Genomic DNA, 27047 nt, shown 5'->3' with positions numbered 1-27047 from the left:
ATAGCATAGAAGGAGAAGGAGAAGAAGAAACCGAATTCCCCCAGTGTTGTTATTGACTCTTTCTTGCATGACAATAAGCTATCTAACGTTAGCTAGCTAGCAAGCAACCGTAAGTAGCAGACTTGGATGTATTTTAATGTCTGTCTGTTTCTAACACACTAACGTTAGGTTAACGTTACATGGTAACGTAGCGTATGCTGCTAGCCAGTTTATATCATTGTCAGCTAGCGAGCTATCACTAGCATCAATCTACAGTGTTACGTTAGTCTATACAATTATGTTGAGTGACTCATGATTACAAAACCGTATCACGGTCGTGCCCAACAAGTGAGTATTTTCCTGCAGGGGCTTCAATGGGACATGCCAGGACGTCAGGGCTGTTTAGCGTTAGCTTTGACTTTTTGTCTCTGAATGGGGTTTCCACTAGTTATCACAGCCACAAAGTCTTAATTATGGCTAAAGTTTACCCTGCCTATTTCTCAAATGTATCTTCTTAAAATCAGATTTTAAACCTAACATTAACCACACTGCTAACCTTATGCCTAACCCTAACTGTAAATTAAGACCAGACATTTTTGTTTTCATTAATTTCTACGTTGTAGCCAGTAACAACCATCTGAATGGGCTTGCTATCGTTTGCACTTTCCATTCTGTAATCTTACCTAGCTAACGTTAGCTGTCTGAGTTATTGTTTAGGTAGCTAGCTATATCTTACCTTTACTTTTCAACAGTTTTAGGCAGCTAGCTAACATAAAGGAAAGAGTGGACAAAGACGAGGAGCGGGACACCAATACATTCTACAGAGATGGGTGCTGTTGTTTCCCGGTGGAAGGTAACTATATGCACGTTAAACAAGTCCGTAACATTAGGATTATTATAGCTACACTAGCTATCTAAGGATTCTAGCGACGCTGGTTTATAAGCGCGGATATCGACTCTGCCACTTGAGCATGCTTTTTTTGGCACAGTCGATGGCTCGCTGGGCTTCGGGCCAGAAGGTTGAGGGTTAGAGCCGCACTCCTGTTTCATTACATTGGTGTCAGATGTGGGAACCCTTAATCTTCTGGCCCAGCAGTCCATCGACTGTGCCACAACAGCATGCTCATGTGGCAGAGTCGATATCTGAGCTTATTAAAATGTTTACTTTTACCATTATTTAACTAGGCAAGTCAGTTAAGAACAAATTCTTATTTACAATGACGGCCTACACCAGCCAAACCCAGACGACGCTGGGCCAATTGTGCGCCGCCCTATGGGACTCCCAATCACGGCCGGTTGTGATACAGCCTGGAATCGAACCAGTTAGACCGCTGCGCCACATACATCTGGAGAATATGTCTACTCAACGGCCTAACTAGCTAGCTACCAACCCAATGCTCTCTTAGCATTTCAAGCTTTCAGTTTAATGCAATCAAGTAGCCTACATCACTGACTAGTCAACTATACTGTACTGTCTGGCTAGTTTCAAAATGGAATTGAGCCAATGTTTTTGGCGTTGTTTGAGGGCATGCATGATGTGTTGAAGTTACAGATGTTTATAATATCTATTATAGGGACAGTTGTCTTTTATACATATTAGCCTAGTTACCTTTTATATTAAGAGAGAGCAAAAACATTGCATTCAGCACACACATATGGTCCTAGCCATTTGTTTTGTGATTCAGAAGTAAATTGTATCTAATCTTCGAACAGGCTAAACCAACGACGGTTGAACTTCTAGAAGGCATTGACAAGGTAAGTATTAGGTTAAATATTGCTATAATCCCTACTTTTCAACATTATATAGGCTTCTGGTATTAAAAACAGTTTCTACAGTCAATATACATTTACATTTTAGTCATTTAGCAGATGCTCTTATCCAGAGCGACTTACATGAGCAATTAGGGTTAAGTGCCTTGCTTAAGGGCACATCGACAGATTTTTCACCTAGTCGGCTCGGGGATTAGAACCAGCGACCTTTCGGTTACTGGCACAACGCTCTTACCCACTAAGCTACCTACAGGACCAAGCTTCTCCCGCAGTCCTGTCCATGAGCTTCATCTTGTATCCCCCTGTAATTATCAGTCAGGCAGTGATCTGTTTTGATATTTTAGTGATAGGCACAGATGTCTACAACTCTGACTTTGGCCAGCACATTGGCCGTCAGATACTAGGAAAGAGGTTATACTTTTTTGAGAAGAATTAGAAGAAACAAAGCTTAACATTTTACAAAACCCTTTTCATGTGTAGCATAAGGCTGGGTTAATACTCTGGCATTACCCAAGCATTCCATAATTTAATATAATCAAACTATAGTGACCTGTTTTCTTTTTTAAAATACTTGTCATGGCATTTTGTTGTCTTTTCAGGATATTAAGGACCTTGAGGAATTTAGAGCGAAGAATCAGAGACTGGAGAAGTTGTGGGTGGGAAGACTACTTCTGTATTCATCTGTGCTCTATCTTATTACTTGCATAAGTGTTTACTTCTGGTATCTCCCCGAACAATGGACAGGACGCATCGTGATGACTTTGCCCTTATTTTTATTTCCTATATTGTAAGTATAGCCTACTCTGTCCTCTGTCACACATAACCTTAAAAGGGCAATCTGGGATAACAGCTGAGCCATGGGACTGGAGGAATGTACCCACTCTCAAATTCATAGACGGCACTGATCAAAATCATGTTTTATAGCTATACAGTGTTGGTTTGAAATTACATTGTTTACAAACATGGTAAATAAGGCATTCATAAGTTGTATTCTTCAAGAATCAATCAATGGCTGTCCTTTATTTAAAAGTAAAAAAATGTATGCACTAATTCCAGATTGCCTCTTTAAGTATGTATACTATTATGTGCATGTAGCTTACTTTGTAAAGATGTTTGTTGGCAGTTCAAAAGTACCTCGGGGCACATAAGTCAGAGAAGATGCCGAGCATCCACACATTTTTCATTAACATGAAATCTCCCAAGCACAGACATAGATGTTTTATATTTATTGTTTCAATCAATATTTCATCTTATTCCACAACTGTTCTGGTTTTGTGTATCTAATGCCAAAGTTACTTTTCAATATGTAGGCCTATGCTACTCATTCAGGTCATCAAAATGTCCCGCCAAGTAAAAACACCACCACATAATCTTCAAAGTGAAGAGTCTTCTGTATTGTTCCATTGATCACAAATTGCTTTACCACAGAAAGTGATGCTCTCTCTGAACTGCTTTTCTGAGTAACTATTCAACAATGGAAGACTGTTTCTGCTGCATTCTAATATTCCTGATTGCTTTTCAGAGTGTGGTTTATGAGGAAGCTGCTGATATTCCTTTTCTCAAAGCGAACAGAAAGAAACAGTAAGGCTTCTCTTATTTTAAATTGTATATTTTTTATTGGCCCATCCACCACCACATTTTTGTTTTTACAAACATAGGATTCTCTTCTTTACATTAAGTTTAGCTTGTCTTGTTTTGAATTGCAAGTCATTGTAAAAAAAAATAATATGTACAGTACCAGTCAAAAGTTTGGACACACCTACTCATTCAAGGGTTTTCCTTATTTTCTTTACTATTTTCTACATTGTAGAATAATAGTGAAGACATCAAAACTATGAAATAACACATTTACATTTTAGTAATTTAGCAGACGCTCTTATCCAGAGCGACTTACAGTTAGTGAGTGCATACATTTTTCATACTGGCCCCCCGTGGGAAACGAACCCACAAACCTGGCGTTGCAAGCGCCATGCTCTACCAACTGAGCTACAGGACTAATCAGGTAACACATATGGAATCATGTAGTAACCAAAAAGTGTTCAACAAATCAAAATATATTTTATATTTGAGATTCTTCAAAGTAGCCACCCTTTGTCTTGATGACAGCTTTGCACACTCTTGGCATTCTCTCAACCAGCTTCATGAGGTAGTCACCTGTAATGCATTTAAATTAACAGGTGTGCCTTCTTAAAAGTTAATTTGTGGAATTTCTTTCCTTAATACGTTTGAGCCAATCAGTTGTGTTGTGACAAGGTATGGGTGGTATACAGAAGATAGCCTTATTTGGTAAAAGACCAAGTCCATATTATGGCAAGAACAGCTCAAATAAGCATTACTTTAAGACATGAAGGTCAGTCAATACGGAACATTTCAAGAACTTTGAAAGTTTCTCCAAGTGCAGTCGCAAAAACCATCAAGCGCTATGATGAAACTGGCTCTCATGAGTACCACCACAGGAAAGGAAGACCCAGAGTTACCTCTGCTGCAAAGGATACGTTCATTAGAGTTAACTGCACCTCAGATTGCAGCCCAAATAAATGCTTCACAGAGTTCAAGTAACAGACACATCTCAACATCTACTGTTCAGAGGAGACTGCATGAATCAGGCCTTCATGGTCGAATTGCTGCAAAGAAACCACTACTAAAGGACACCAATAAGAAGAAGATACTTGCTTGGGCCAAGAAACACGAGCAATGGACATTAGAACGGTGGAATTCTGTCCTTTGGTCTGATTAGTCCAAATTTGAGATATTTGGTTCCAACCGCCATGTCTTTGTTAGACGCAGAGTAGGTGAACGGATGATCTCCGCATGTGTGATTCCCACCGGGAAGCATGGAGGAGGGGGTGTGATGGTGTGGGGGTGCTTTGCTGTTGACACTGTGATTTATTTAGAATTCAAGGCACACTTAACGAGCATGGGTACCAAAGCATTCTGCAGCGATACGCCATCCCATCTGGTTTGCGCTTAGTGGGACTTTCACTTGTTTTTCAACAGGACAATGACACAACACACCTCCAGGCTGTGTAAGGGCTATTTGACCAAGAAAGAGAGTGATGGAGTGCTGCGTCAGATGATCTGGCCTCCACAATCACCCAACCTCAACCCAATTGAGATGGTTTAGGATGAGTTGGACCGCAGAGTGAAGGAAAAGCAGCCAACAAGTGCTCAGCATAATTGGGAACAACTTCAAGACTGTTGGAAAAGCATTCCAGGTGAAGCTGTTTGAGAGAATGCCAAGAGTGTGCAAAGCTGTAATCAAGGCAAAGGGTGACTAACACTTTTTTGGTTTCTATATGATTCCATATGTGTTATTTCATAGTTTTGATGTCTTCACTATTATTCTACAATGGAGAAAATAGTAACAAATAAAGAAACCCTTGAATGTAGGTGTGTCCAAATGTTTCACTGGTACTGTGTATGTGTGTATATATATATATATACACACACACACACACACACACACACACACACACACACACACACACACACACACACACAGTGGGGAGAACAAGTATTTGATACACTGCTGATTTTGCAGGTTTTCCTACTTACAAAGCTTGTAGAGGTCTGTAATTTTTATCATAGGTACACTTCAACTGTGAGAGACGGAATCTAAAACAAAAATCCAGAAAATCACATTGTATGATTTTTAAGTAATTAATTTGCATTTTATTGCATGACATAAGTATTTGATACATCAGAAAAGCATAACTTAATATTTGGTACAGAAACCTTTGTTTGCAATTACAGAGATCAAACGTTTCCTGTAGGTCTTGACCAGGTTTGCACACACTGCAGCAGGGATTTTGGCCCACTCCTCCATACAGACCTTCTCCAGATCCTTCAGGTTTCGGGGCTGTCGCTGGGCAATACGGACTTTCAGCACTCTCCAAAGATTTTCTATTGGGTTCAGGTCTGGAGACTGGCTAGGCCACTCCAGGACCTTGAGATGCTTCTTACGGAGCCACTCCATAGTTGCCCCGGCTGTGTGTTTCGGGTCGTTATCATGCTGGAAGACCCAGCCATGACCCATCTTCAATGCTCTTACTGAGGGAAGGTTGTTGGCCAAGATCTCGCGATACATGGCCCCATCCATCCTCCCCTCAATACGGTGCAGTCGTCCTGTCCCTTTTGCAGAAAAGCATCCCCAAAGAATGATGTTTCCACCTACATGCTTCATGGTTGGGATGGTGTTCTTGCCGTTGTACTCATCCTTCTTCTTCCTCCAAACACGGCGAGTGGAGTTTAGACCAAAAAGCTCTATTTTTGTCTCATCAGACCACATGACCTTCTCCCATTCCTCCTCTGGGTCATCCAGATGGTCATTGGCAAACTTCAGACGGGCCTGGACATGCGCTGGCTTGAGCAGGGGGACCTTGCGTGCACTGCAGGATTTTAATCCTTGACGGCGTAGTGTGTTACTAATGGTTTTCTTTGAGACTGTGGTCCCAGCTCTCTTCAGGTCATTGACCAGGTCCTGCCGTGTAGTTCTGGGCTGATCCCTCACCTTCCTCATGATCATTGATGCCCCACGAGGTGAGATCTTGCATGGAGCCCCAGACCGAGGGTGATTGACCGTCATCTTGAATTTCTTCCATTTTCTAATAATTGCGCCAACAGTTGTTGCCTTCTCACCAAGCTGCTTGCCTATTGTGCTGTAGCCCATCCCAGCCTTGTGCATGTCTACAATTTTATCCCTGATGTCCTTCCACAGCTCTCTGGTCTTGGCCATTGTGGAGAGGTTGGAGTCTGTTTGATTGTGTGTGTGGACAGGTGTCTTTTATACAGGTAACAAGTTCAAACAGGTGCAGTTAATACAGGTAATGAGTGGAGAACAGGAGGGCTTCTTAAAGAAAAACTAACAGGTCTGTGAGAGACGGAATTCTTACTGGTTGGTAGGTGATCAAATACTTATGTCATGCAATAAAATGCAAATTAATTACCTAAAAATCATACAATGTGATTTTCTGGATTTTTGTTTTAGATTCCGTCTCTCACAGTTGAAGTGTACCTATGATAAAAAATGACAGACCTCTACATGCTTTGTAAGTAAGAAAACCTGCAAAATCGGCAGTGTATCAAATACTTGTTCTCCCCACTGTATATATATTAATGTAAATGTCTCTTAAAATGCAGATGTTTGAAAATGCATGTGTGTTTCATGACAAATACTCAACAACGCATGCCTCGTCACTTTTGTTTCAGATGACAAACTAGAAGATTTAAAAGTTGGAAAAAGAAAAATCGTAAGTGTAGATTTTTATATCTTCCAATTATTTTTATATCATTCAGGGCAGGGCTGGTTTCCTGGGCACAAATTAATCCTAGTCCTTGACTAAAAAGCATGCTCAATGGAGAAACCAGCCCTTAGTGTTTTGAAGTAAACGTGTCATTGTCATTGATCCAGAGCTGATATCTTAATGACACAATGACACTTTCCCTGATTGCCTTTTAATAGTCCTAAACGTTTAATCGTGTCTGGAGCTCCTTGCACAACTCTCATGCGCTCTGACCTTTGAAACCCATTATGATGTAATTTGTGCTGATCTATGCATAATACACCCCTGTGACCCAAACCCTAATTCCCAGTGCTAAGAAATTATCTAAAATCAATGCAGACAGCAGGCTAATTGGCAGAGAGACTGTGTTCAATAAAGCGCTCCCTTAACGATCCTTTGTAAATTAATAGCAGTAAGCATTTAGAGGATTTCATGTCTAATAACTTCCAATAATTGTGGTCCTCTGTAGCTCAGCTGGTAGAGCACGGCGCTTGTAACGCCAAGGTAGTGGGTTCGATCCCCGGGACCACCCATACACAAAAATGTATGCACGCATGACTGTAAGTCGCTTTGGATAAAAGCGTCTGCTAAATGGCATATTATTATTGTGGCTGATGGATTTTCACACCCCATTATCGATATTGCTGCGTGTTATTATTTATCTTCTACTAGCAAACAATTCACACTGGTGTTTTCCTGATGCAAATTTGAATTGCAAACCATATGGTTGCTGACTTGCAAAATCAGAATTTCCTTACTTGGCAGTTTTGGTGTTCACGAACAGAGTTTTTTCTGCCACAGAGTACACATTTTCGGTTACAACAAATGAAACCACTAGGATAATGGTATAAGCGTAAAATTATTTTTAAATCCTGTTGTAAGGTATTTCCCCTATGATTTACTATTAGTGTTTATCATGTTATTGTAGCTTTTGTGTATTTAAAAAGGTCATCAAAAATATTTGCTCTGCTAGGGTTGCAAAGCTACCGGAAATTTACCAAAATTACCGGAGTCTTCTGTAATTTTGGTAATTAACAGGTAATCTATGGCAAGCAATGGTGACTTTGGTAATTTGTACTTGTATTCATTTTTGTATATCTGTGTCCATATTGTCCTTGAGTTTCTAGTGGATAGACCATATGGTTCAAGAGAAAATTGCCTAATTAATGAAAAAAGCATCTACAATGACATTATTTTCAATTAACTCTGCAACTCTTCCAACTATTGACTTTTCTCACAACATTTACAACAAAGACATAGTAAAATAAAGGTATATTAACAAATATATCAATGCTGAAACCCTCATAGTAAACAAACGGTATTCACTTAGTTGATGGTTTATATTTAGGATAATGTTTTACATATTTGTCATTCAATTATTGTATATATTTTGTGCAAAGGCCACACAGAGGGCCAGAGATAGACACCTGTGATAATCTGAAGTACCCCAAAAAGCCACTAGATGTTTTCTGATATACACTTAACAAAAATATAAACACAACATGCAACAATTTGAAAGATTTTACTGAGTTAAAGTTACTAAGGAAATCGGTCAATTAAAATAAATGCATTATGCCCTAATCTATGTATTTCACATGACTGGGAATACAGATATGCATCTGTTGGGCACATAACTTTTTTTTTTTAAATAGGGGCATGGATCAGAAAACCAGTCAGTATCTGATGTAACCACCATTTGCCTCATGCAGCGCGACATCTCCTTCGCCTACAGTTGATCAGGCTGTTGATTGATGCCTGTGGAATGTTGTCCCACTCCTCTTCAATGACTGTGCGAAGTTGCTGGATATTGGCGGGAACTGGAACGCGCTGTTGTACACGTCGATCCAGAGCATCCCAAACATGCTCAATGGGTGGCATGTCTGGTGAGTAGGCCATGGAAAATCTGGGACATTTTCAGCTTCCAGGAATTGTGTACAGATCCTTGTGACACAGTGCTGTGCATTATCATGCTGAAACATGAGGGGATAGCGGCGGATGAATGGTACGACAATGGGCCTCAGGATCTCGTCACGGTATCTGTGCATTCAATTTGCCATTGATAAAATGCAGTTGTATACGTTGTCTGCCCATACCATAACCCCACCGCCACCATGGGGCACTCTGTTCACAACGTTGACATCAGCAAACCGCTCGCCCACACGACGCCATACACGCTGTCTGCCGTATGCCCAGTACAGTTGAAACCGGGATTCATCTGTGAAGAGCACACTTCTCCAGCGTGCCAGTGGCTGTCAAAGGTGAGCATTTGCCCTATGAAGTCAGTTACAATGCCGAACTGCAGTCAGGTCAAGACCCTGGTGAGGACGACGAGCACGCAGATGAGCTTCCCTTAGAAGGTTTCTGACAGTTGGTGCAGAAATTATTCGGTTGTGCAAACCCACAGTTTCATCAGCTGTCCAGGTGGCTGGTCTCAGACAATCCCGCAGGTGAAGAAGCCAGATGAGGAGGTCCTTGGCTGGCATGGTTACATGTGGTCTGCGGTTGTGAGGCTGGTTGGACTTACTACCAAATACTCTAAAATGACGTTGGAGGCGGCTTATGGTAGATAAATGAACATTCAATTCTCTGGCAACAGGTCTGGTGGAAATTTCTGCAATCAGCATGCCAGTTGCACGCTCCGTCAAAACTGCACATTTTAGAGTGGCCTTTTATTGTCCCCCGCACAAGGTGCACTTGTGTAATGATCATGCTGTTTAATCAGCTTCTTGATATGCCACACCTGTCAGGTGGATGGATTATCTTGGCAAAGGAGAAATGCTCACCAACAGGGATGTAAACAAATTTATGCACAACATTTGAGAGAAATAAAAATTTTGTGTGTATAGAACATTTCTGGGATGTTTTATTTCAGCTCATGAAAAATTGGACAAACACTTTAAATGTTGCGTTTTTATTTTTGTTCAGTATGTACAGTGGGGGAAAAAAGTATTTAGTCAGCCACCAATTGTGCAAGTTCTCCCACTTAAAAAGATGAGAGAGGCCTGTAATTTTCATCATAGGTACACGTCAACTATGACAGACAAAATGAGGGAAAAAAATCCAGAAAATCACATTGTAGGATTTGCAAATTATGGTGGAAAATAAGTTTTTCTTTCCTTCTTAATGCGTTTGAACCAATCAGTTGTCTTGTGACAAGGTATACAGAAGATAGCCCTATTTGGTAAAAGACCAAGTCCATATTATGACAAGAACAGCTCAAATAAGCAAAGAGAAACGACAGTCCATCATTACTTTAAGACATGAAGGTCAGTCAATACGGAACATTTCAAGAACTTTGAACGTTTCTTCAAGTGCAGTCGCAAAAACCATCAAGCGCTATGATGAAACTGGCTCTCATGAGGACCGCCACTGGAAGTTCATTAGAGTTACCAGCCTCAGAAAATGCTGTGGTAGCCATGCTGGTTAAGTGTGCCTTGAATTCTAAATAAATCACAGACCGTGTCACCAGCATAGCACCCCAACACCATAACACTTACTCCTCCATGCTTTGCGGTGAGAAATACACATGCGGAGATCATCCGTACACCCACACCGCGTCTCACAAAGACACGGCGGTTGGAACCAAAAATCTCCAATTTGGACTAAATGACACATTTCCACCGGTCTAATGTCCATTGCTCCTGTTTATTGGTCCATGCAGGTATCTTCTTCTTATTGGTGACCTTTAGTATTGGTTTCTTTGCAGCAATTCTACCATAAAGGCCTGATTCACACAGTTCCCACTGAACAGTTGATGTTGAGATGTGTCTGTGACTTGAACTCTCTGAACCATTTATTTGGGCTGCAATTTCTGAGACTGGTAACTCTAATGAACTTATCCTCTGCAGCAGAGGTAACTCTGGTTCTTCCATTCCTGTGGCGGACCTCATGAGAGCCAGTTTCATCATAGCGCTTGATGGTTTTTGCGACTGCACTTGAAGAAACTTTGAAAGTTCTTGAAATGTTCCGTATTGACTGACCTTCATGTCTTAAAGTAATGATGGACTGTCGTTTCTCTTTGCTTATTTCAGCTGTTCTTGCCATAATATGGACTTGGTCTTTTACCAAATAAGGCTATCTTCTGTATACCACCCCTACCTTGTCACAACACAACTGATTGGCTCAAATGCATTAAGAAGGAAAGAAATTCCACAAATTAACTTTTAAGAAGGCACAACTGTTAATTGAAATGCATTACAGGTGACTACCTCATGAAGCTGGTTGAGAGAATGCCAAGAGTGTGCAAAGCTGTCATCAAGGCAAATGGTGGCTATTTCAAGAATCTCAAATATAAACTATATTTTAATTATTTTAACACTTTTTTGGTTACTACATGATTCCATATGTTATTTCATAGTTTTAATGTCTTCACTATTATTCTACAATGTAAAAATAAAGAAAAACCCTTGAGTAGGTGTCTCCAAACTTTTAATAATATAATAATAATATAATATGCCATTTAGCAGACGCTTTTATCCAAAGCGACTTACAGTCATGCGTGCATACATTTTCTTTTGTGTATGGGTGGTCCCGGGGATCGAACCCACTACCTTGGCGTTACAAGCGCCGTGCTCTACCAGCTGAGCTACAGAGGACCACTTTTTGACTGGTAGTGTGTGTATATATATATTTTAACTTGAAATCTACTAAAATTCTTGTAGTTTAATGGTAATATACCCTCCCTTTGCAACCCAATGCTGTGCAGATAGAGTTCCTTAACCAATTTTATTTTTGGTACTTTTTTTTTTTCTACAGTTGGAAGAGGTGATGGAGACTGAAACCTACAAAAATGCCAAGTTAATTCTTGAGAGGTTTGATCCTGAAGCAAATAAAAAAGTGGCAAGTACAGTGTCTGTTTTTAAAGAAAACGAATCAATTATTTCTTCTGCTATTTCTTTCAATTATGAATTGATCTGAGATTGTTATTTAATTTTTAAAGGAAATGGAATTCACGCCAGTCAGGCCAGGTCAGATGACTCCTAGAACGGGCCAAGGTAAATAATATAATAATATGCCATTTAGCAGACGCTTTTATCCAAAGCGACTTACAGTCATGCGTGCATACATTTTTTTTGTGTATGGGTGGTCCCGGGGATCGAACCCACTACCTTGGCGTTACAAGCGCCGTGCTCTACCAGCTGAGCTACAGAGGACCACGATATACTTGAATGAGTAGTGGAAGCAGGGCAGTAGCTCCACCCCCCCACTCTTTGCAAGTTTCGGGCTAGTCTATGGGCCAAATCTTCCCTCAATCAATCAAATGTATTTATTAAGCCCTTTTTACATCAGCAGATGACACAAAGTGCTATACAGAAACCCAGCCTTAAACCCCAAAGAGAAAGTAATGCAGATGTAGAAGCATGGTGGCTAGGAAAAACTCACTAGAAAGGCAGGAACCTAGGAAGTAACATAGAGAGGAACCAGGCTCTGAGGGGTGGCCAGTCCTCTTCTGGCTGTGCCGGGTAAAGGCATCCTCTCTACATTAGTTGTGTTTCTGTATCGAAGCATAAAACCAGAGATTGAGAAACTATAAATGTCTTACTTTCCTTTTGATTGCTACCACATAATTCCTGTGGTTGACTAGGTTACATAGAATGTATCTGTTCATGTGCTCACGGTGTGAGCCTGAGCCAACAGTCCTGTAGAATTTTTTATTTTAAAAAAACCTTTATTTAACTAGGCAAGTCAGTTAAGAACAAATTCTTATTTACAATGACGGCCTACACCGGCCAAACCTGGACGACGCTGGGCCAATTGTGCGCCGCCCTATGGGACTCCCAATCACGGTCGGTTGTGATACTGCCTGGAATCGAACCAGGGGGTCTGTAGTGACGCCTCAAGCACTGAGATGCAGTGCCTTAGACCGCTGCGCCACTTCAGGAGAGCAGTCGCACACTTCCCTTTCTCTACCTTTTAGACTATGAACAAATACGTTTACCATAATGGAGTGAACACTTGTGCGAAAAGTTGTTTATTCAATGCCCCTTGGGGACTTCAGTTCAATCAATGGGGTCGGCAGGTATTCTTGATGTTATGCTGCAGGGTTGGGCAAACTACGAAATTACTGCCCTTTTTCTGGCCCAGAAATAAATTGACAAACAAATCGGTCAACAACAAAATAATCTGCGTGGCCCTCTGTTGATTTTATCGAAATCCCGATGTGGCCCTCGAGCAAAAAAGTTGCCCACCCCTGCACTAGTGTATACACACTTATGTTATACTGGGAAATTGTGTTTCCATAGCTAGTGCTGACAGTGAGGACTTGTGAAGTGCAGAATCAACAACCTCTGCATAATCAAAACAGTTGCTTTGTGAGAAGGTGTAAAAGTTCAGTTGCTTTGTGAGAAGGTGTAAAAGTTCACAGATAGCCAGTGTTATGCAAATGCCAGCTGAAAAGTACCAGTGGCCTGGCTTTGGCCCCAAGTGAGAGCAGGTCCACCGGAGCCATGGCCCAGTGAGACACGGGTGCCGGTCCACGTAGATGGAAACAAAAAAGCCTGAGCCTTTTGGGTAAAACACTGGGGTAAATCTTGTATGGAAATGTGCCATTAGAGATGGGCTAGCAATCGGAATGTTGCCGTTTTGAATCCCTAATCAGACAGGAAAAATCTGGCATAATGTGAGCCGGCAACCAAGGGTTGCTGGTGTCAAATCCTAGATGCCATCTCCTGCCGTTTTGCCGTTGAGCACGGCAAGAACTCTGAGAACCAGTTGTGTAGTGTCCCCCATTTGAGAAAGAATACCTTTTCTACATGTCCCTCTTCTTCAGAACTCCGTCAACGCAACATAGCCATGAGGCCCCCTGTCATGGGAACTCCCATGACCCCCCCTCCTGGTGTCTGCCCCCCCATGGGCGCTGTAGCCACACCTACTGGTCCCCTTCCTCACTCGGCCCCAGGAGGACCCCCGGATAGAGGCCTGTCTGCTGCGGTCGCCCAGCAGACCATGATGAGGAGACCCCCTATGACCCCCTGTACCCCTATCCCAGGAATGGGTGAGTAAAGCTCTAATAGGATAGTTAGTAAACTGTAGGCTGCTTTGGCCAGAATTGTACAAACATTCTATAGCGCTTTCAGGTCCACCTATATCAGGGCTTACCAAACTTTTGTGGCCCACGACCCTATTTTGATATCAGAAACTTCTAGGTGACCCCACCATGTGAAAAAAGCTATGTAATCAATAGCAAGTTCAGTCTGACAGTATTTCTAGACAGTATTTCAATCAGGGAAGATCATCAGGCAATAATTGTGTATGATCTTATGTGTAGAAAATAACTATCATTGCTTGAATAGATTTGTCTACACTGCCTTGCACAGTTTTCACATTTTGCTGCCTTAAATTTCAATCTAAAAAGGGATTAAACTGATCTACACAACCTACTCAACATTTTCCAAGTGAAACTCATTTCCTGATGGCTCACTGCTCTTTGTACTGGGTGACGTCAACCTCCCGACGTCTGCCTTCGATTAATTTCTTTCCAACTGTTTCTTTCCCCTCCTTGCCTCTTTTGACCTCACCCTTTCCCAGTCCCCTCCCACTCACAAAGCAGGCAATACGCTTGACCTCATCTTTACTAGAGGCTGTTTGCCCACTAATCTCACTGCAATCCCCTCCAGGTCTCTGATCACTACTTTGTTTCATTTTCTGTCTCCCTCTCCTCCAACCCTAGCCACTCAGCCCCTACCCAGATGGTCATGCGACGTCGCAATCTTCACTCTTTCTCCCGCTACTCTCTCTTCTTCGATCTTATCATCTCTCTCTTCTGCTAAATCCTTCTCCCTCCGGTCTCCTGATTCTGCCTCTTCGACCCTACTTTCCTCCCTTTCCGCATCCTATGACTCGCACTGTCTCCTTTCCTCCCAGCCTGCTCGGCCCTCCCCTCCTGCTCCGTGGCTGAGTGACTCATTGTGAGCTTACAGAATAGGGCTGCGGGCAGCTGAGCGACAATGGAGGAAAACTAAACTTCCGGAGGACCTATCATCCTTTCACTTCCTCCTCTCTAACTTCTCTTCCTCTGTATCCGCTTCTTTAGCCACTTTCTATCACTCTAAATTTCAAGCTTCTGCCTCTAACCCTAGGAAAGTATTTTCCACCTTTTACTCCCTCCTTAATCCTCCACCTCCTTCCTCTCCCTCCTCCCTCTCTCTCCTCCCTCTCTGTGGATGACTTTGCCAGCCACTTTGACAAGAAGGTTGACGACATCCGCTCCTCATTCGCTAAGCCTATTGAGTCCACTGGTCCCACTCACTATATTTTGTCAGCTGGTGATTGTCAAGCAAATAACTGCTGGTCTCACAGTAATTGACCGTTAATTAACATAAACACATTTAGTATCTCCTGGCTTCCACGCATAGCCTACAAGCCACTGATGCAGACCTTTGGAACATCTACATTTAAAAAAGTGTAATAAATCCATGTACACCAAATCCTACACCATCACAATAAATCCATTATTTATTTTAGACAGGTCTAAAGAAACATGATATGAAGAAAATGTAGTCTATTTCAGAAGAACAGAATAGCATTCTCTGAGTTGTCCTTATGTTAGGTCCTGATCTAGCTATATCATATGGCTGTGGGCTACAGTAGTTCATTTAGCAGACAACATTTGCTTAGAATTCCGTGGTATTATTTTATAGTATGAAGAATACAATTGAACATACATTTGAAAAGTATTCAAACCCCTTCACTTTTTCCACATTGTGTTACTTTACAGCCTTTTTTCTAACATGGATTAAATGTAAAAAAAATCATCACGTCAATCTACACACAATGCCCCATAATGACAAAGCAAAAACGGGATTTTAGAAATGTTTGCAAATTTATTCAAAATAAAAAAACGATCACATTTAAATAAGTATTCAAAAGGCTCCTAAAGGACTCTCAGACCATGAGAAACAAGATTCTCTGGTCTGATGAAACCAAGATTGAACTCTTTGGCCTGAACGCCAAGCGTCACGTCAATCTACACACAATACCCCATAATGACAAAGCAAAAACAGGATTTTAGAAATTTTTGCAAATTTATTAAAAATAAAAAACGATCACATTTAAATAAGTATTCAGACCATTTACTCAGTACTTTGTTGAAGCACCTTTGGCAATGATTACAGCCTCGAGTCTTCTTGGGTATGACGCTACAAGCTTGGAACACCTATATTTATGGAAGAACCCAATGGTCACTCTGACAAGCTCCTGAGTTCCTCTCTGCAGCAATCCATCAATCAGGCCTTTATGGTAGAGTGGCCAGACGGAAGCACATGACAGCCCACTTGGAGTTTGCCAAAAGGCTCCTAAAGGACTCTCAGACCATGAGAAACAAGATTCTCTGGTCTGATGAAATCAAGATTGAAATCTTTGGCCTGAACGCCAAGCGTCACGTCTGGAGGAAATTAGTCACCGCTCATCACCTGGCCAATACCATCCCTACGGTGAAGCATGGTGGTGGCAGCATCATGCTGTGGGGATGTTTTTCAGCGGCAGGGACAGGGAGACTATTCAGGATCAAGGGAAAGATGAACGGAGCAAAGTACAGAGAGATCCTTGATGAAAACCTGCTCCAGAGCGCTCAGGACCTCGAGACTGTGGCAAAGGTTCACCTTCCAACAGGACAACGACCCTAAGCACACAGCCAAGACAACACAGGACAAGTCTCTGAATGTCCTTGAGTGGCCCAGCCAGAGCCCGGACTTGAACCCGATCAAAATTTTTTGGAGAGACCTGAAAATAGCTGTGCAGTGACACTCCCCATCCAGCCTGATCTGCAGAGTAGAATGGGAGAAACTCCCCTAATACAGGTGTGCCTAGCTTGTAGCGTAATCCCCAAGAAGACTCGAGGCTGTAATCGCTGCCGAAGGTGCTTCAACAAAGTACTGAGTAAAGGGTCTGATTACTTACAGTACCAGTCAAAAGTTTGGACACACCTACTCATTCAAGGGTTTTTCTTCATTTTTACTATTGTCTACATTGTAGAATAATAGTGAAGACATCAAAACTATGAAATAACACAGATGGAATCATGTAGTAACCAAAAAAGTGTTAAACAAATCAAAATATATTTTATATTTGAGATTCTTCAAATAGCCACCCTTTGCCTTGATGACAGCTTTGCACACTCTTGGCATTCTCTCAACCAGCTTCATGGGGTAGTCACTTGGAATGCATTTCAATTAACTGGTGTGCCTTCTTAAAAGTTCATTTGTGGAATTTCTTTCCTTCTTAATGCATTTGAGCCAATCCGTTGTGTTGTGACAAGGTAGGGGTGGTATACAGAAGATAGCCTTATTTGGTAAAAGACCAAGTCCATATTATGGCAAGAACAGCTCAAATAAGCAAAGAGAAATGACAGTCGATCATTACTTAAAGACATGAAGGTCAGTCAATCTGGAAAATGTGGCCGAGCTGATGGGATCCTCCTCTTTTTAATAGAGGCCATCAAAACTCTGTTTTCTCAAGCAATTGCATAGCCTATAGAAATGTTGTGCAACATGAGCTCATGGGTTCTCATGAAGTGTTCGATTAGATTTCCAATACATTTGCATTGATGTCAGAGGGATTTAGAGGGACAATAGAGTGCTGAGTACCAGGCAGTTTGCAAGTTTGGTAGGCTACTAATGATTATCTGCAGCATCAGAGCTTAAAGAAGCCTAATTACCATAACTAAACGGTCACATGGAATTTGACTGCCGTCATGACTCTTGACTGCTGGTGTGGCAGTAATACGGTCACCGTAACAGCCCTAGTCCCACTAAGCTATCTTAAGATGAATGCCCTAACTGTAAGTCGCTCTGGATAAGAGCGTTGGCTAAATGATAAAATGTAAATGTATGAAATTAATTAAAATTAAACCACAAAGAAGTCTTGATTGCGAAGGTCTTTACACCCCTTGCTGTGGCACTGGCACATCTAAATAAGTTTGGGATGTAATATTTTCATACAAAATCAACAATTTTGGGGGATGAGGTCCATTTGTTTGCAAAAGTAGTGGTGCTCATGATTTAAGAACAACTTAACCGCTAGGTAGCCAAACGGTTAAGAACGTTGGGCCAGTAACCGAAAAGGTTGGTGGTTCGAATCTCCGAGCCGATTAGGTGAAAAATCTGTCGGTGCCCTTAAGCAAGGCACTTAACCCTAATTGCTCCTGTAAGTCGCTCTGGATAAGAGCGTATGCTAAATGACAAAAATATATAAATAAATTCCCCTGTCTCTGCAAGGTCACTCAATTTGATAGTGAATGTCAAACAATGATTCAACCTCAGAGCCGCCAATTAGCTTTTAAAGCATGTCTGGGATACATTTTCAGACCAGCATAGGTTGAGAAATAATTGCAACAAATTATTATATTAAATAGTACTGCAAGACTGTTTGCCATGTTGTCTTGCAGTATTACTCAAATTAACTTTTTGGCCTATATTAACAACTTCAGGTTTGGGTCAAATCCAATACAACATCACTGAGTGAAACCTTCCGTAATTTCCAGTATTGTGGTGGAATAATCATGTTATGGATATGCTTGTCACTGGCAGGGACTTAGTTTGTCAGTATCAAATGAAATATTAAAGTAGCAAAGCCCAGGTAAAAAGTTAGTGGAAAACCTGCCTCAGTCCTCTGAATACCTTACCCTGGGATAGAGTTTTATTTTTCAGCGGGACAATTGCAAAAATTGTAATGCCACAGACACACCAGAATGGGTTTCCAAGAGGTGTTGAGTGTTCCTGAGTGGTCCAGTCTTAGTCCTGACTTAAATCTGCTTGATAATCAGAGACAAGGTTTGGAAATCGCTGTCCATCGATGGTTCCCAATCAAACCAGTTTTAGCAATTTTGACAAAAATAATGGTTTTGTTACCCTAAGAGTTGTGCAAAGTTTATAGAATTATTCAAAATGATTCACAGCTGTAATTGCTGCTAAAGGTGCTTACACCAAGTATTAACTCTGACATCTTCATTTTTTATTAATTTAGAAAAGGTTCTATAATTTATTTCACTTTCAAAATTTGGAGTAGGTTGTGTGGCTCATTATGGGGGGAAAACACAAATGTAAATTACTTTTTGGGATTTTAATTTGAAGGCAGCAAAATTTAAAAACTGCAAGGGGTGTGTAGACTTTCACTAGGCTCTGTATGTAGCCCTCCAAGCTGCTTATTGGTTGTTAATGGTTTCCTGTGTAGATTATTAAAATAGTTGATCTTATTTTCCATAGCCAATACTTTATTATGTAACCAAAATCTAAATGCCATATTATGCACTAAACAAGTGTGATTTACATTCTTACCTTATTTCAAGAAGAACCTGTTAAAAACCAGCCTGTGTAGTTTTTTAAAGGCTGTTGTATTAAAATGTGTAGAAACTAAACTAAGCACTAATTGTCACTGTGTTCCTATGATGTCATTGAATGATGTGCTATAATTTAATGTTAGGTATGCACCCCCCAGGCCCACCCCTGGCCAGACCCGTCTTACCTCGAGACAGAGGTGCTGTGGACAGAGTCATCGAATACCTTGTGGGAGATGGCCCTCAGAACAGGTCTGTACTTCCGTCCAGAGAGGCTCCCTGTTCTTAAATAAGCATTTCCAATTACCTCTTTACTGATGTGCTTCGTAGAGTACTATGCCTACAGTGAGCAGATGATCGTATTCTCTCTGGTTGGCCTCACTATTTTGTGCTCATCAGTTGTGACGGTTACTGTAACATACAGTTTTAAATGGCAGACCTTTACTAGAGTTCTCCTTTTAACAGTTTTGCATCTAGGCAACTTCAAGGTTAATCTCTTCTCAATAATATTTATGCTCTTTTATCCCCAGATATGCCCTTATATGCCAGCAGTGCTTCTCCCATAATGGCATGGCATTAAAAGAGGAATTTGAATATATTGGTAAGATTTTGAGAAACACTGCTTCCTGTCACTACCCTTCAAACACTGCATTAACTTTGCCCGTCGGTGCTTGGCAGCCAGCTTTGTACTTATTATGGATCCCGATTAGCTCTTCCTGGGGTCTTGCAAAATTAAGGCAGTTATACAATTAAAAACATTACAATACATTCATATCAGATTTTTTAAATCAGATTCTACTACTTGCATCAGTTACCTGATGTGGAATAGGAATAGAGTTCCATGTAGTCATGGCTCTATGTAGTACTGTGCGCCTCCCATAGTCTGTTCTGGACTTGGGGACTGTGAAGAGACCTCTGGTGGCATGTCTTGTGGGGTATGCATGGGTGTCTGAGCTGTGTGCTAGTCGTTTAAACAGACCGCTCGGTGCTTTCAACAGGTCAATACCTCTCACAAATACTAGTAGTGATGAAGTCCATCTCTCCTCCACTTTGAGGTTGACATGCATATTATTAATGTTAGCTCTCTGTGTACATCCAAGGGCCAGCCGTGCTGCCCTGTTCTGAGCCAATTGCAATTTTCCCAAGTCCCTCTTTGTGGCACCTGACGACACGACTGAACAGTAGTCCAGGTGCGACAAAACTAGGGCCTGTAGGACCTGCCTTGTTGATAGTGCTGTTAACAAGGTAGAGTAGCACTTTTTTATGGACAGACTTCTCCCCATCTTAGCTATTGTTGTATCAATATGTTTTGACCATGACAGTTTACAATCCAGGGTTACTCCAAGCAGCTTAGTCACCTCAACTTGCTCAATTTCCACATTATTTATTACAAGATTTAGTTGAGGTTTAGTGAATGATTTGTCCCAAATACAATGCTTTTAGTTGTTGAAATATTTAGGACTAACTTATTCCTTCCCACCCATTATGAAACTAACTGCAGCTCTTTGTTAAGTGTTGCAGTCATTTCGGTCGCTGTAGTAGCTGACGTGTATAGTGTTGAGTCATCCGCATACATAGACACACTGGCTTTACTCAAAGCCAGTGGCATGTCGTTAGTAAAGATTGAAAAAAGTAAGGGGCCTAGACAGCTGCCCTGGGAATTCCTGATTCTACCTGGATTTTGTTGGAGAGGCTTCCATTAAAGAACACCCTCAGTGTTCTGTTAGACAGGTAACTCTTTATCCACAATATAGCCATAACACATACAGTGGGGAGAACAAGTATTTGATACACTGCCGATTATGCAGGTTTTCCTACTTACAAAGCTTGTAGAGGTCTGTAATTTTTATCATAGGTACACTTCAACTGTGAGAGACGGAATCTAAAACAAAAATCCAGAAAATCACATTGTTTGATTTTTAAGTAATTAATTTGCATTTTATTGCATGACATAAGTATTTGATCACCTACCAACCAGTAAGAATTCCGGCTCTCACAGACCTGGTAGTTTTTCTTTAAGAAGCCCTCCTGTTCTCCACTCATTACCTGTATTAACTGCACCTGTTTGAACTCGTTATCTGTATAAAAGACACCTGTCCACACACTCAATCAAACAGACTCCAACCTCTCCACAATGGCCAAGACCAGAGAGCTGTGTAAGGACATCAGGGATAAAATTGTAGACCTGCACAAGGCTGGGATGGGCTACAGAACAATAGGCAAGCAGCTTGGTGAGAAGGCAACAACTGTTGGCGCAATTATTAGAAAATGGAAGAAGTTCAAGATGACGGTCAATCACCCTCGGTCTGGGGCTCCATGCAAGATCTCACCTTGTGGGGCATCAATGATCATGAGGAAGGTGAGGGATCAGCCCAGAACTACACGGTAGGACCTGGTCAATGACCTGAAGAGAGCTGGGACCACAGTCTCAAAGAAAACCATTAGTAACACACTACGCCGTTATGGATTAAAATCCTGCAGCGGACGCAAGGTCCCCCTGCTCAAGCCAGCGCATGTCCAGGCCCGTCTGAAGTTTGCCAATGACCATCTGGATGATCCAGAGGAGGAATGGGAGAAGGTAATGTGGTCTGATGAGACAAAAATATAGCTTTTTGGTCTAAACTCCACTCGCTGTGTTTGGAGGAAGAAGAAGGATGAGTACAACCCCAAGAACACCATCCCAACCGTGAAGCATGGAGGTGAAAACATCATTCTTTGGGGATGCTTTTCTGCAAAGGGGACAGGACGGCTGCACCGTATTGAGGGGAGGATGGATGGGGCCATGTATCGCGAGATCTTGGCCAACAACCTCCTTCCCTCAATAATTGCATTGAAGATGGGTCGTGGCTGGGTCTTCCAGCATGACAACGACCCGAAACACACAGCCAGGGCAACTAAGGAGTGGCTCCGTAAGAAGCATCTCAAGGTCCTGGAGTGGCCTAGCCAGTCTCCAGACCTGAACCCAATAGAAAATCTTTGGAGGGAGCTGAAAGTCCGTATTGCCCAGCGACAGCCCCAAAACCTGAAGGATCTGGAGAAGGTTTGTATGGAGGAGTGGGCTAAAATCCCTGCTGCAGTGTGTGCAAACCTGGTCAACGTATGATCTCTGTAATTGCAAACAAAGGTTTCTGTACCAAATATTAAGTTCTGCTTTTCTGATGTATCAAATACTTATGTCATGCAATAAAATGCAAATGAATTACTTAAAAATCATACAATGTGATTTTCTGGATTTTTGTTTTAGATTCCGTCTCTCACAGTTGAAGTGTACCTATGATAAAAAAATTATAGACCTCGACATGCTTTGTAAGTAGGAAAACCTGCAAAATCGGCAGTGTATCAAATACTTGTTCTCCCCACTGTACGTGTTTCCGGCAGCAGACTATGATCGATAATGTCAAAAGCCGCACTGAAGTCTAACAAAACAGCTCCCACAAACTTTGTATCATTAATTTTTCTCAGCCAATCATCATTCCTTTGTGTAAGTGCTGTGCTTGTTGAATGTCCTTGGCATAAGTTTTTCACATATGCTGGTGCAACCAACTTTTTGTAACCAAAGTAGCTCAAGCTATGACATTGAAATAAGGGTAATCCATTGAGCAGATTATGCATCTTCAACAGGTCTTTAAAAAATTGTGGGGCAATTGTTGAAGCACATGGCACCTTCCCTTTAAAATCATTTTACTTACATTATGACCCTTTAGCTTTCAGGTGTGCTTACTGTTACGTCCTGAACCCTGCAAGGAAGACCCGACCTCAAGCACCAAGACTCCCAGAATTTAGCTTTGAGCGGAGAATGCGCTCGGAATCACCCACCCCAGAAAAATCAGCGGCATCAGAGGCCACTGATGAGAGCGCAACCCCCTCTGGAGGTATAGTAACTAGAGTTACCGTTTGGAAATGAACTAATCATATGTAGCACTTGGCCAAATCCAGGGGTCAAAAGATCAGAGGAGTTAAGCGGACCCAAATATATCAGTGTTGACATTAAAGTTGTATTTATTTGATTCAGGGCTCTAAATTAACAGGTTCTAAATTAACAGCACTGGTGCTCCCAACTTTAAAAAGTTAGTTTAAATTTAGGAGCGCCAGAAAATACGATAAAAGAAATCGATTGAGGTATATCCTATATGAATTCTAGCTACTTCTGAAGCACATGTTGTGCCCTAGAAACTCATATGTAACCCTGTAAATACATGTTTATTATAAAAAGGTAAAATATTGATAGAAATACCTGTCATTGAATTTAGTCATTTGTGGAATATTATGTAATAGCACTATTTTCCTGTTTTTACATTTCTGTAAAACATTTGTCATTTATCGGACGCTCATCCAGAGTGATTTAGTGCATTAATCTTAAGATATCTAGGTGGGACAACCACATACAGTGCCTTCAGAAAGTATTCACACCCCTTGACTTTTTCCACATTTTGTTATATTATAGCCTGAATTTTAAATAGATTCAATTGAGATTTTGTGTCACTGGCCTACACACAATACCCCATAATGTAAAAGTAGAATTATGTTTTTAGAAATGTTTACTAATTAAATAAAAAACAAAAAGCTGAAATGTATTGAGTCTTAAGTATTCAACCCCTTTGTTATGACAAACCTAGATATGTTCAGGAGTAAAAATGTGCTTAATAAGCCACATGATAAGTTGCATGGACTCTCTGTGTGCAATAATAGTGTTTTAACATGATTTTTGAATGACTACCTCATCTCTGTACCCACACATACAATTATCTGTAAGGTCCCTCTGTCGCAGTGAATTTCAAACACAGATTCAACCGCAAAGACCATGCCTCGCAAAGAAGGGCACCTGTCGGTAGATGGGTAAACAAAAAACAAGCATTGAATATCCCTTTGAGCATGGTGAAGTTATTAATTGCATTTTGGATGCTGTATCAATATACCCAGTTACTACAAAGATATAGGCATCCTTCCTAACTAATTTGCCGGAGAGGAAGGAAACTGGTCAGGGATTTCACAATGAGTCCAAAGGTGACTTTAAGACAGTTACAGAGTTTAATGGCTGTGATGGGAGAGAACTTGAGGATGGATCAACAACATTGTAGTTACTCCACAATACTAACCTAAATGACAGTGACCAACTTGGTTAGTCATGAATTCATAATCTTCAAGTCATTAGAATTACATGGTAAATGTAGCATAGTGTTTTGCTATAAACTCAATGATCAATTAACCATTTTTGTATTTTTGTGCATGTTTGTTTTATAATATTTACCATTGCTTTATACATTGTCTTTGAATAGCTGATCAAAGTGAAGACTGTGGTCCCAGTCATGTGGCTACCAGGGTGCCCACTGTGTCTTTAGCAACTGCTTCATGGAGTTCAGTGCACAGTTTCGCCATTGTCCACCATCACCACAAAGGTCCCATCTTATCACAGCCTGGTGCTTTGCATTCCCTTACAAATAATGATTTTAGTCCTACCAATCACTTACCCTGATTAAAGGCTATTTAAATGATGTGGCTTCTTGTGGCATCTGGCCCCATAATCGTATCACAATCTTAATATGATCAAGCAACTAACAACCAGAGTTGGGGTCAATTTATTTTTAATTCAGGAAATTAACTGAAATTCCAGTTTTACCCTTCTGTCTGATATCACAGCTACACATGGCATGGCATCACAATGATGTTGCTGCATTATTTCATGTTGGACCATTAAAATGACCATCAATTGACCATTATACTGATTCCACTCTTTTAACCCTGAGAGTTGTTGATAATTAACTTAATTCTGGAGTAATGTAAAGCTTCAGCGTTTGCAGATCGGGTCATTGGGTATAATATTAACAGGCTGTGCATGCTGCAAATTATTATTGTTGTGTAATTACACAAAGTTGTAGTGATTAAATGTTTTGACTGTTAAAATTCTTTAACTCATTCACTCACCCCCCCCACACACACTTCTTTCTCTGATATTTTAGTAATGTTTGATAGGCTGCTCTGACAGTTTGACAGTAATATTATACAGTAAATATATTATAGTGGCTTATGAATGTGTGATTTGTACATAGTGGCTCAGAGGCAGAGAGAGAGTCCTGTTATCAGAAACAAACAAGTGGTAGATTGTATTGTTAATATCTGTCTTCTGGTTGCAGATGAGAAGGAGCTGGAGGCCCCTTCTGATGAAGTGGAGCCCCAAGTTGAAAAGGCCCAGTCTACAGAGGAGACCCCAGACCCCAATGTAGAGAAACCAGAGGCCGCAGAGACCGTACACACAGAAGAGGAGCCTGAGAGACCAGGAGAAAAGCAAGAAGTCCCCCAGTTGGAAACAGAGTAGAAAACATTGAATGCCCCCCTCCCACCCTCCCCTCCATGTATATCAACTGACATGGTGCAGTGTTTAAAATCATGTGGTACCCAGCTCCTGGATTTACATAAGCTGCTTGTAATGCACAATGTTTTATGTAGATGTTGTTTGGTAGTGAAATAATAATCTATTTTGCTTGGAGTTTACATATTATATACCTTTCCAGTCAAGTTGCATTCAAACCCATATAGAGCAAGAATTGACCACTTTTTTCTCTCTCTCACTTAAACCATAACTTTGCGGGTGTGTAGAGAGCCTTTCTTACATTGACTTTGATTATCAAAATGACTGATTTGGCAAATCCACTTTTTTTTTTTTTAAAGATACGTTTGCCAAATGCACTGGTCCTGTCTCGTTCCTGATTTGCACTGAATGTGTTATTTATTAGGCTACACAATAAATAGTTAAGACATGTTTTTAATTTACTTACAGCAGTTCTGTTGTGCCTTGCTATGGAAATATTGAAATGTGTCCGCTCATAAGCCTAGTTTGTAAACAAAAGTTTTGCCTACAGAGTGAGAATAGAATGAATTTGAAGATACTTTTATTCTGGCTAAGAAATAAATAAAAATGTCATTTTGTGTTGGAGCTTAATTTGTATGTCAGGTTTTCGGCACATTGTCGAACTTTGTAGACTCTTATTAAATCTCATGTGCAAGCATTGCCATCATATGTGAAATAATATAGACTTCATAAATAAGATCTCACCAATAATGGGATTAACAGAATACGGTATTTTGGCACATTAGATGTCGGGAGTCTATATACCAGCATTCCCCATGCTGGCAGCCCTAGCTCACTATTTGAGAGACCGAGATACTAACAAATACCCACCAACAAACTTTATTCTAGAGCTGGCTGAATATGTTTTGACGTATACATAATTCAGGTTTGATGATGAATACTACCTCCAAACAAAAGGAGCATCGATGAGCTCCACATTCGCTCCAAGCTATGCTAACCTTGATGTGGGTCATTTTGAAGAACGTTTTGTTAACAATGAAAATCCATTTTTGAATAAATTCCTAAGTGGTATCGATATATTGACGACATTTTTTGCATATGGGGAGGAACGGGAGAAGAGCTGTCAGACTTTATGGCATTACTCAATGACATTGACCCCAATCTCAAATTCACTATGGAATGTGACAAATATGTTCATTACCTCGATATGTGGTTTGAGAAATTAAATGGAACCCTGTTTACAACTCTGTACAGAATTGAAACGGATAGAAATACTCTAGTACAGGGGGACAGCTTCCACCCTGAGCCATTAAAAAGAGGACTTCCAAGAAGCCAGTTTTTCAGACTGCGCCGTACATGCCACTCCACAGAGGACTATCTAGAAAAAGCAGAGGAGATACGCAATAGGTTTCTAAGAAGAGGCTACTCCCCACTATGA

The 27047-nt window shown here is 41.0% G+C and overlaps 1 protein-coding gene across 6 annotated transcripts; it reads left to right on the top strand.

The window, feature by feature from the left end:
* Positions 1 to 26233, top strand: LOC311112453 (endoplasmic reticulum junction formation protein lunapark-B-like). Of its 6 annotated transcripts, none has more exons than XM_084155590.1 (14): positions 1 to 109; positions 732 to 832; positions 1693 to 1734; positions 2349 to 2536; positions 3272 to 3330; positions 6958 to 6998; positions 11787 to 11870; positions 11971 to 12025; positions 13801 to 14025; positions 19464 to 19554; positions 19833 to 19903; positions 23007 to 23174; positions 24579 to 24719; positions 25434 to 26233. In XM_084155590.1, the coding sequence occupies exons 2-14, from the start codon at positions 806 to 808 to the stop codon at positions 25613 to 25615; spliced, it is 1374 nt and encodes a 457-aa protein (XP_084011716.1). In that variant the 5' UTR covers positions 1 to 109; positions 732 to 805; the 3' UTR covers positions 25616 to 26233. The 6 variants fall into 6 exon arrangements, with proteins under 6 accessions (XP_084011716.1, XP_084011717.1, XP_084011714.1 ...); XM_084155591.1 differs by having other exon boundaries at positions 19449 to 19554; positions 24579 to 24698; XM_084155588.1 differs by having other exon boundaries at positions 19449 to 19554.
* Positions 26234 to 27047: the final 814 nt, after the last annotated feature.

This window comes from Coregonus lavaretus (assembly GCF_964263955.1).
Source record: "Coregonus lavaretus genome assembly, chromosome: 38".
NCBI classification, from domain to species: Eukaryota; Metazoa; Chordata; class Actinopteri; order Salmoniformes; family Salmonidae; genus Coregonus; species Coregonus lavaretus.
Note: the sequence above shows the minus strand (reverse complement) of the source record. Positions and strands in the feature narration are given on the sequence as shown.